General features: G+C 37.9%; 1 protein-coding gene across 2 annotated transcripts in view; it reads left to right on the top strand.

Annotated features, from left to right (window-relative positions):
- The window catches only part of LOC107708144 (guanine nucleotide-binding protein G(s) subunit alpha-like), a 37,592-nt gene continuing 25,368 nt past the window's right edge, over positions 1 to 12,224 (top strand). The window contains exons 1-2 of one of the 2 annotated variants that reach the window (XM_016512304.1): positions 1 to 613; positions 11,636 to 11,708. In XM_016512304.1, the coding sequence (XP_016367790.1) occupies positions 358 to 613; positions 11,636 to 11,708 (329 nt within the window). In that variant the 5' untranslated portion in view covers positions 1 to 357. Of the gene's footprint in view, positions 614 to 8,094; positions 9,407 to 11,635; positions 11,709 to 12,224 lie in introns of those variants that run through there. The other variant, XM_016512305.1, reaches the window with a different exon arrangement.

A 12,224-nucleotide genomic window follows, 5' to 3' on the forward strand; every position in this document is an offset into this window, starting at 1 on the left:
AGCGGAGCGGAGCAGAGCGGCGTGAGCTCCGGCGGACAAGGAGGGACTTGGAGCGGCGTCCAGAAACAGTAGAGCAAGGATAACAAACAGTGAAAAGTACGCTATGCGTGTCAGGTCAAAGTTCACTCTTGTCCACTCGTGAATATCATAAAAACTGAGGGAAAACCCGATGAGGCTAACTGACACCTTTGGAGAGCCTGAGCGATAAGGCTGTAAGGGATAGCGAGCCTTCTCTCCACCTGACCTGGATAACCACCAACCACCATCATCATCATCATCATCATCATGTTGTTCTTATACTACAAGACTTTTCCATTCGAATGTTAAACATCTCAAGAATCGATCCCAGCATTGGCCATGGGGATGTGTCACAGCTTCAGATCTAGGTTATCACAATCGGCGATCACATACACCGGCGGACGAACCGGTGCGAGTCCCGGGATCGATGTCGAGTCCGGCCATTCGGACAGTTGTGACCCGCAGCTCAGGGAGCGGCGGTGGGTGGAAGAGAGGGCGCGGGTCAAAGCGGAGAACAAACGGAGTCGAAACATTGACAAGGGCCTGAAAGCGGAGAAGAGAGAGTACAAGCAAACGCACAGGCTGCTGTTGTTGGGTAAGAGCCGAGTTTCTAGGATGGTGCGACTACTTTATCTGCTGTCAAGGTAAATGAGAGCAGCCACAAGCCGATGCATCCGATGGAAAGTTTGCGACTGGCCCCTTAAAACACGTTGCCATGGTAACTATCGCTTCCACCTAAATACTGTGGTAGTTTTTTAAGCATTAGAAGTCATAATGGCGTGGTTTTAATGAGTCTAAAATAAAATGAGCATAAACAACTTTTTTAATGCATTAAAGTTGTTTAAAATGGCAAGTTTGGCCTGCACCACTTAAGAGGTCTTGACCTTCTCGACTGTCTAACAAATAAAATCGTATGACAATGTAGTATCTTTTGAATATAGAACTGATCTCAGGTCAGTCCGCGAGAGCGAGCGGAGCGGAGCGGAGCAGAGCGGCGTGAGCTCCGGCGGACAAGGAGGGACTTGGAGCGGCGTCCAGAAACAGTAGAGCAAGGATAACAAACAGTGAAAAGTACGCTATGCGTGTCAGGTCAAAGTTCACTCTTGTCCACTCGTGAATATCATAAAAACTGAGGGAAAACCCGATGAGGCTAACTGACACCTTTGGAGAGCCTGAGCGATAAGGCTGTAAGGGATAGCGAGCCTTCTCTCCACCTGACCTGGATAACCACCAACCACCATCATCATCATCATCATCATCTTTAGTTGTAATGTGTTTTTGAGGTCCTATGGAAGAATTCAATATGTAATTCCCGTGGCTGGAGTTAGTGCTTTATGAATAGTTACTCCTTGTCCCGCTCCTTCTGTGCTCAGGTTTTTGTGAAGGGATGAAGAAAATATCCAGATTTTTTTTAATTGGAAAATGCATCCTAGTGTCCCCTTTGCTTTGTCTTTCCTTAGTCCCCCCTGATTAGTACTTGTACTAATCTAAACAATGTCTGAAACTTTGTATTACGAGCATTTCCTGTGTTTATTTGCCTCTTTATGATGAATTGCTTGTTGTATTCCTCAGTTGTAAGTCGTTTTGGATAAAAGCGTCTGCTAAATGAATAAATGTAAATGTAGATAGTATGCCTACATGGATTTTAGAAGTTGCATCCATGCATTAGAAGAGGAGTTGAATGTGGCGTCTGTCTTTAAATTTGTTTTTTTTCAGTTTAAAAATAGCATCAAACTGGCCTGCACCACTTAAGAGGTCTTGACCTTCTCGACTGTCTAACAAATAAAATCGTATGACAATGTAGTATCTTTTGAATATATATAAACGTTCCATATAAAAAAAATGGTTAAAACTTAATTACCATACTTTAGTATTAATCTACTCAAGTACTATTGAAAAGGAATACTTTAACTTTACTTAATAACATTTTCATTGATTATAAAATTATACTTTTTACTCTTCTTCATTTACACCTAATATAAATTCCACATTTTACAGGTCATTATGACTAAAAAGACCATTTTGGGTTAAATGCAAGAATTTATGGACAGTATATATATACACACATATATATATATATTCCTCAGTTGTAAGTCGTTTTGGATAAAAGCGTCTGCTAAATGAATAAATGTAAATGTAGATAGTATGCCTACATGGATTTTAGAAGTTGCATCCATGCATTAGAAGAGGAGTTGAATGTGGCGTCTGTCTTTAAATTTGTTTTTTTTCAGTTTAAAAATAGCATCAAACTGTGTGAAAAATTTGCCTTACCCATGCTCTCATTCATAGTTTTTTTCATTTCAAAATGTATACATTTTGTTCATTTAATGTTTACTGCTAAAAAAAAATCCACATAAATGTTGTGACAAAAAAAGTGTATACATTGTAAAAAAAAAAAAAGGTTGTGTTTGTGGTATTTTGGTGGAACTATGGTCATCCTGGTTTTCGGTCGGTCACTGGAAACACATTGATTGACGCCTATTCTGAATATGCCCCCTAAAATGTCTATTGTGCAAAAAGAGCATTTAAAGTAATTTTGAGTTTCATACGGACCGAGCTCTTTAACTCAGATTAAACCTGGTTTCTGTGATGGTCATGGATTGTCATAACAATGAAAACATCTGGTCAAGATGTAATCTGTAGCTGGAAAACCTGCCCTACTTGTTTTTAGGGCCCGAGCACCGATGGTGTGAGGACCCTATTGGAATTGCTCCGTTTCTTATTATTAGGGCCCGAGCACCGATGGTGTGAGGACCCTATTGGAATTGCTCCGTTTCTTATTATTAGGGCCCGAGCACCGATGGTGTGAGGACCCTATTGGAATTGCTCCGTTTCTTATTATTAGGGCCCGAGCACCGATGGTGTGAGGACCCTATTGGAATTGCTCCGTTTCTTATTAGGGCCCGAGCACCGATGGTGTGAGGACCCTATTGGAATTGCTCCGTTTCTTATTATTCTTCTTCTTCTTCTCCAAAGTGAATCGCATTTTTGAGGGCCTAAACATTCTCCAAAACTCATGAAACTTTACACACGCGTCAGAACTGGCGAAAATTTACATCTGATATGGGTTTCAGAAGTGGGTGTGGCAAGGGCCCTTTCATCGCTGCTTGCAGCTTTAATTTTGTTTTGTTTTTTTTGTCTAGCAAAGAATGAAATTATAATTCAGACATTTTTGCAGAACATAAATCTAGACATTCTGCTGATTCCAGTCTAAAATTGTACAAAAGTGAACTGAAACTATTTTCTGAAGACCATTTTATTTTCTAAAGCTGCAGTGCTATTCTTGTGGCATATGTTTTATTATTTTAATCACCTTTAACCTACTTCTGCACTAGTCGCGTGGCTCAACTTCCTCTTTTTATAAAAAACCAAGTGCTGCTGAATATTTTCTGTAAAACAAGATGAGATGTAATGTATCTATGCCCATCAGTATGGAATACATGTAGATTCCCGATTAAAAGGTGCTACGAATCCCAAGAAATTTCTAGAACCAATGCCTTATTTTGTTTTTCTCTCAAACTTCTTGAATTTTTGGACTTCCCCATTTGGCCTTTCTTGGAGGTGTAAACAGCGTTAGAGCAGTCGTGGTTTGATAAAGTAGTGTTACACAAGGCCTCATATGCCGCTACCTTTATGAGAGCTGTTCTTCTTTTTATTAACAAGTCACACAAGAAAAGGAGGGCAGCCGACGACACAAACGAAGAAACTATTAAGCTCTGTGACCAAAATACTCTAGTCATGAGGGTGCTCGGTTCAAAAACAGATGACACACACATATAAAGCTGATTGTTGCAACCTTAGAATGTAGGAAAACGATCTCTGTGTGTTTTATGGGGCTTAGACAGGTAGTGTTTGTGTGTGTTCGTCTTAAAAGGAAGTCTGGTTTTGAAGTGTGTCCTTCTTTTAGCTTTTGGGCTTTAATAACAATTTGTCATTTTAATGCCGAATCAACCTCAATGAAAATGTTTGTCTCTTTTGATGTGGCCGCTTTTGACTGCTGCTGCTGTTGTTGAGGCTGGATCTCACTGCTCACAGCTGCAAGCCCACAAGTGTAATGTCTTATTTTAAGTGATTGCAACTGTTATTGCTCACTTAAACAGAATCACATTCTTTCATGAAGGATGAAATATTGCATGAAATCAGATGAATGGACTCATAAGGAGTCCACTGTTGATCACGCAACTTCATGCAGGGCATGACAAAAGACATTCAACACATACTGCATTCAGTTTTAATAGAATCAGTGGATGTTGACCTCTGGTTACACACAACTAAGTTAAGCCAATTGGTCTATAAAGCATGCCGAAACTTTATCATGTTGATTGTCACTGGTAACAATAGATTTTTTGTTTGGGTTAAAATTTTGAGGAAGGCATGCAGTTATATAACATTAGACAAGGAGAAGGCAACTAATTCCCCGAATTACTTCTTTCGTTGAAAGGGACTGTCTTATGTAAAGTGACATAACACAAATGGGTCCTGAGTTAAAGATTGGACCGTATTAAACCTCATTGTGCTATACCTCTTATTGCCGGTGAAAAAAAAAATCCCATAGAATGTTAAAGGAGGGATCTAACTCATCTACAGTAAGGACAAGAATATCACAGAGACTTATGGGAAACGCCCTACAGACACTACTCATATTTTCTTCAAATGGATAAAAAAAATAGTTAAATATTAAATGAATAAGCTAAACATTTTTATTTCTAGTTTTTCAGCAAACTACAAAACTTTTCTCTTTTTTGTACACACACCTCACATCTTTCTGTCCCATTTCATTTTGTGATTATTCATCATGCAAACTCAAAATAGAACAAAATATATACAAGAGAGGTAGATAAATACATAATACAAATTAATAATGGCAAACAAAAGTAGAATGCTACATAAAACAATTCATTAATAATTCATTACGACAAATAGAGAAACTTTATTTTACACAACATCTTCTCAAAAGTCTCTGAAATCAAAACTTTTTTTTATTATCCATTAACAAAGCTGCCTGTTTAACGTTGTGTTGCCATACTCAATATGTCAGAGAAATTTGGCCACAGAAATATTGACTGATATATTGATCTATGACTCCTTAATATGTAGTAAAAGAACACTGTTATGGATAATAATTATTATGGAAAATGGAAAACAAGGAAACAGTCCAACAATATAAAAAGCAAAAGGAAAAGACTTTGTAAGGACAACAAATGATGTTTTCCACAACTGCTACATCGTTTTGTTTGGATGGGCATTTCTTAAATAGAAAGGTTATAACAACAACTGTGAGATTGAATTACTACTATTATTAAGAGAATGTGTCATATGTAATGGATATTTTGCGTTTTGCGCTCTCTCAAACTTCTGCTTCAGCACAGAATATGAGACTGTGTATATTCTGTCCTGAGCATTCTGATTATCCTCATTTAGAACTGTTGCATACAGACTTCCAGACACAAATGACCTATAGTTCCACACAAAAAAACAAGTCTGCTGGAGTTCATTATTAGAGAAATGCTGCCACCTTCTGGTGATAGATCATAGTATAGCGTACTCAAACCCAAGAGTCATCTCAACTTCCATACATGCATCCTTACATTTAAAGGTGATAACTTTGGTTTGGTCTCAGAATGGAATTTATTGTATATGGATGTGACCACTGAAGAACTTTGAGTATAGTGACTTGTTAACTTTGTGTTGATTAGTTCATTCTTAAATTTTTAACACACCCTCACTGTAAAAGCATACTTCACCTTGTTTCCAAATGAGTCTGTCTAGTCTCTGCCCCCGAATGCCAAACAAAGATTATGGGATCAAAAATAGACCACAGGGTGTCAAAAAATAACTCAATGAAACTTCATTTTCCTATTCGGTCACTGTCATACAATAGTTTATCTCTCATGTGTTGACATCACTTTGACTTTTGTTTGATCTCTTATACTACAACTATGTTTCTGGATTCTTTGGTTTACTCGCTGACTATCAGCATGTCACTATTTTAAGCCTTTGTTTGGAGCAATACAAATAAATATATGAGAAAAATCAATGACACGTCAAGGCACCATATAGACTTCATTTATGTTTTGGCTTTAGACTGTTACTATTGCTTGAATGAAATAATATCAGTGAAATTACTTTTCTTTCTTTTCTTTTTAGCTGAAGGAAAAGAATAATAAAAAACAGCTCTGTACCTCTAGACTATTCACACCAACCGATGCATGGGATGTATTAAAAAACAGATTATAAAGTACAAGTAAAGTTTATTGCCAAATGCATGTCAGTATAAACTTTCTTTCTAGCATGTCTGATGAATGTAATGTGCGGTATTCGTATGTTTGCACTGAACAAGTAATATTTTGAGTATATGCTAAAATAATTTTGTAGAAAACCTGACTATTTTATTTAGTTTTACTTTAAGGCTGATGATACACGGGGCAACTTTTTGAGCAATGTTGCAGTGCAATGTGGCCGTCAATGGGCAACCAGGTGAGACACAGGGCCCATGACTGATCTAAAGTATCCAGATAGAGATTTGTTGCCCATTCTCAATGGGAAAGTGCCCAAGCAACATTACTCAAAAAAGTTGCCCCGTGTATCATCACCTTAATTCAGACAGACATTCAGATAGCATTTTAAACCTCCAAGAAGTCTTTGGCATCCTGTTTAGTCTAATGAATGTAGTCATTAATTGCCAGAATAGAAGATATATGCTGGTGGCATAGATGGTTATTTAGTGTTTCTGATTTATTCTGGCACATCACAAAGGGTATGACATTGGATGTCTGTGGAGATTCTCAGCAGGCAGATCAGAACGTATAGTACTTACCTAAAAATACTCGCAGAAGGACATAATAGAATATAAACATTGTTGTAGGAAGCCTTTAATTATTGTAATAATAAGAAGCACTTTTAACCATTTCTTTGGCTGGTGAATCATTCTGTGACATGGCTTTGTAACGTATGTTTTACTTTTGGTTGCTGCGGTTGTATGTTGTTGCTTTTAATATATTAAAAAGTAACTTGTTCTCCTATTTGCAATTATGTTTATGTACACAATAATTAAGTGCTCTCTCACAAATATGTCAGATTATTAATACAATAATTGTTACATAAAGTTGATAAGGGGTAGTTTTAATTAACATCCACTTAGACTATAGGAGGCCCTCAGTATTAAGTATACATCAACAGATGACGAACACTTAAATTCAAACATTCTTTGTCATTTTTAAATATTTACTAATTAAATGTTAGTTATTTTTAAATACTTGTAATAAAGAAGAATTGTAACTCGTATTGCATTCACTGTGCCACATGAGAATTTCGTATTTACATAACATTTCAGATACACAACAGATATAACAAATCAGAAGTAAATTAAATACTATTCTTACATAAGATGTGCTTAAATATATTTTTGAGGACTTTTCAGACTGCAAACTTATTTTTTCAAAAATACCATACAAACATTTATAAAACACATATTTGTCCAATTTTTTTTTATTTTTTATAAAATACCACTGATTACAATAAAAAAAAATTATGTGTATGTATTAGAACACGTTCAGTAAGTGCTCTGTGATTCATAAATGTCTTAATTCATTAAAAAGAACCGACTCATTCGAGTCATTCGTTCGGAAATCGGACTGCACTAGTCGCGCTGTATGTTGGTGATTCATTACAAAGAACCGACTCAAAAGAGCCATCCGTTCGGGATTCAAATCACAGTGGTCAGAGTATTTTTGTAAAATGTTCCTCGTGCCTCGGATGCAAAATGTACGTTCAAAAACAATTAACTGATTAAAATAATTTAATTATTACTCGGCTCTGGTATATGTTAACGGAAGCAGTTCTCTGTCCCCAGTTCTATTTAAAACGAATTTTCATGTTTTCAGGTTGAAGCTGTGGTTCAGAGACTTCCACACTAAACATAAGGTTATATCGCACTGCCCTACATTTAACCAGCGATAATGGTCAATAGTCAAAGATGGATCGGGTGGAATCGCTAACTTTATCACGTATGAATCATGTCTTCAAAGAGGGCGCCTTGCTCCGCAGAATCGCCGCTTGCTGACGTTTTCGGGCTGTCATGTGATTAGCAGGGTTCAATGAGAGCTGTTTGCCCCACCCATCTCTTCAACGCTGTCTATCTCAATGTACAATTCACTGAGAAAAGGAAATAATCGCTAAAAATACACCATCGAAAAGGATCCATTCGCCACAATTGGGGATTCAACGCGCTCCGTCCGTAGGGAATCCATCGCTGTCGTTGTGGTGTCGGATTTATCTTCACGTATCCAAATGCACATGATCTACCACCCGAATTGAAGAAGGATACAAAGCGTAGCCTGACAGCGGACTCGGACTGCGATAACCGGTAAAATATCGACGGAATCGGTCGTATTTGCATCTGCGGTAGAAAGAACCGTAAGGATCGCCGCTCGCGTCAAAGCAAAGCCTACGGATGTGAGGAGAAATTCAAATTACAGTAACGGAGAAGACGGCGAAGGGCCTCGTTTGATTCGGACAAGCCGAAAAAAAAGCGATCAGTCACCATAAGCAGAACAGGAGGGAAAATAGCGTCAATCTGAGGGGAATTTTTCAGCACCACCACCGTATTTTTCTCGCAGACAACGTCGTTTCGTGACGGAGTTAAAAGGTTCATGTCGGCCACGGCGCAGGGCGGAATGATCCACATGCCGTCATTTTGGTGGAAATATTTATTTTTTTAATTTGTAGCCACCCTTTCTGTCTCGTTCTGCCCGTGTCGTTGCATCGGCCAACGGATTCGACAGCAAGATACCGAAAAGAATCGCGTTTTGTGGAGCTATTCATGATTTTAACAGGAGTCGGTCGTTATTTCGGGAAACCGACCATGGATTCGCGACGGGAAATTTGCTAAATCGCCGTCGTGGGAAAGCCGAAATCATTCATGTAACGTCGAAGGCTTCGCTCCATACACAGAAATCTCATATTTTATAGCAGCAAGCGCTCGACGGGACTCGGCCGGCCTAGTGTTTTCACCACCACCACCACCTATTCTCGCCAATACTAGTCACTCATAGCTTTCATATTTCCCTGTGCTCCCCTGCCCTTATCAGCTAAATCCGGGGAAGTTATGTGCATAGTAGTATAAATGTCCCGGTTTTCCATCAAAGTGTTCTGATCGGAGGCCAATCAAGTCATCTGGATCATTAACTCGTACGGTAGATACACCTCCAAACTACCCCACCCCAAAACTTTTCTTGGGTTTTTGGGAAAATGGGTTGTTTGGGCAACAGTAAGACTGAGGACCAGCGAAATGAGGAGAAGGCCCAGCGAGAAGCTAACAAAAAGATAGAGAAACAGCTCCAGAAAGACAAACAGATCTACAGAGCAACTCATCGACTACTGCTGTTAGGTAGGTTGGTCTGAAAGCTGAGGTTCTGTCACTGCTGCAAATACTTTCCTGCTGGACGCCTGCCGCCGTGACCTCATCGGGGCCTGTCACACGTAGCGTTTTGTGTGAATTTGATTCATTTGTCCGAGTACATGATGTAGGTACACGCGTCTCGATTGGGATTCCTGTGCAGTAGTAGTGGACACCTTAGGGCTTAGCTTGTGGAGGCCTGTGATGCTTCATCCAACACCGCTCAATCACTCCATTCATTCCCATCTGATTTATGGTGAATAGGTTTTGCATTATGTAAATATTTGGACTCCCATGATTTTATAATTCATTCACGACTGTCTCCTGGAGATCCTACACTCATAAGCATACACTTACACCTGCATGTGCTGACCCTTGAACACATTACGTGTTTCTTTAGGATGGAGCTCATGAGTTTAGGGTGGTTTCTGCATCCTGCTAAATGAGCTATTACCGTACATATAAATGGAAATAAAATAACTGTTTAAGTAAACATTTCTGAACTAAGTTGTTTGGGAGATTAGATTAGTGCATCATTTTTGGTTTAGTTTTCGTTCTTTTTAAATGTATGTATACAAGACCTCATAAGCCTTGTTTGCATAGTACTATTTTTATGGTTTAACATTCTGGGCATCCACTTATACATATGACACATACATATTTTTGCGCTTTACATTTGAAACAGAAACTGATTAGATCAGTTAACATTTTTTTTCATGCTTTAAATATTCATAGTTTAGATTAGCAATAGACTGATGTATTAGCTAAGTCGATTAACAGAAAAGGTAATTTTGCTTATTGTCAGTTCCAAAATCTACCGATAGTCAATGAATGATGGGCATTTTCTATTTTTCTTCGTACGTTTTTTTTTTGTGTGTGTGTGATTTGAGTAAATAAGATTTATTTAAATTCAGCAATTTTTTATACGTCTTACTTGCTTTCATGAAACTGTAGTATGTCTATATCAGCATTATGTCAGTCACCCTGCTCTCTAGATATCGGCATTGGTGTTATTGGCCATTAAAAAAAAAAAAAATTGATCTACCACCTTACTACCTTAAACCTGACAAAATCTGCAAACTTTTCAGTTTCATGGATCTTGCGTAGCACAACTTGAAGTCATTTTAAACTCTGTTTGATTTGATTTAGTCTCTGTTCAAGAGACTGGACTAATTCTGATAAAACTCAGTTCTCTAACAGCCTGTTTGTTCAGAAATACACACGGCCTAAAAGTACCCTATTCTAAATCAAAATCCCATGTACTCAACATAGCGAAGCACTCTAAATCATAATGTCTGGTGTTTAAGGGATATTTCTAGATATCCATGATTCAAGAGTGTCGTAATGATATATGATTTAGGGATGTGTACCAGTGTAATTGGAGCATAAAAGTGGAAATCCTGTATGCAAACAGGCCTATTTGACACAACTGGAGCCTGGTAACAGAATATGTGTTGTGATAAAGAGGTTCCCATCATGCATCTGAACGGAGAGCCTAAATCTGAGGTGTTTTGGTGCTTCTGTAGTTTGTGCTTCACATCTGCAGGGGATAAGTTAACTCTCTTCTCATATTTAGCATTTGGAAACTCGGACAACTGTGCGCTGTAGACCAGAAATTGTAGAATCATTCAGCTTTGTCAATGTTTGACAACTGGCTCTTAGAGACGTTAGATGGTGTTTCTGGATATCTCCTTAACGTTTTGTTTTGCATTTCACTATTTGATTTGATGCAAAGCTTCGCTAACCAGTTCCTTTTTAGTTGAGGTTTACTTACAAGAGGATTGATTGGCGATATTGGAGTGATATTGTTCATAGTTTAATGAAATATCAGAATCTTAATGAAATGACGTGAGGTACGGAATATGGAAGCAACTGTTGAGTATTCATAATTTTGAAAATCTTAAATTGGCAACATTTTATTTGTGTAGTAAAGGACGAAATTATGCTATTCCATATAACACATTCTATGTGTTGGTGACATTATGACTTTTTTGCAGCTGTTGCACGTTTGCAATGACAATATAATAATCATACACGGTTCTTTTTAGCTTTAGATTTTTAGCATGAAATTTCTGCTAGAGGTACATGTTTCGTTTACCATTAAAAAGAAATGCTACTGTGGAATTAAATTAATTATTCCCGTTGAATCAGGTGATATCTGACCTCCCTCCTCCTCCCACATCTCTTGTGATTTATATCTATCTTGTGCTTGTCTCTCAGGGGCTGGAGAATCGGGGAAAAGCACCATAGTCAAACAGATGCGCATATTACATGTCAATGGCTTCAATGCTGAGTAAGTATGGCTTTCACATCTGTGTACTTTTTGTAAGTCAAACGCAAACTAGATTTTTATTCTATATAGCCTACAGTCAAGTATGATATAGAGTATAAACAAACCCTGTTTCATTCATCATGACATTTTGTTGGCAACATCGTTTTGCTGTAATGTTTTTCAGTGAAAGTTGGGTTTGGGAGGATGTTGATATCCCAAGTCATTGCGGTAAAGGCGAGCTTTATGTCATTGTGTTGTCCTCTTGACGTAGTGGGACATTTCAGAGTATTATATTTATATCGTTAGTGTATATGTATTTATTGTGAGTAAAATGCAGTGCTTTATTTTGTATTGTGACAGGACTTTTTATTAATGTAGCATGATATTGCACACTGAAAGTCCCATTATAATAAAAAGCTGACTTCCAATAAGTTTATTCATTAAGCAGTATTTCAATAAGTAGTATTTACCATTAGTGGTTCAACGGATCACAAATCTCACGGTTCGGTTCACATTATGGTTTTTGACCCACGGATC

This window comes from Sinocyclocheilus rhinocerous, unplaced genomic scaffold (assembly GCF_001515625.1).
Source record: "Sinocyclocheilus rhinocerous isolate Xijiao unplaced genomic scaffold, SAMN03320098_v1.1 scaffold113, whole genome shotgun sequence".
Lineage (NCBI taxonomy): Eukaryota > Metazoa > Chordata > Actinopteri > Cypriniformes > Cyprinidae > Sinocyclocheilus > Sinocyclocheilus rhinocerous.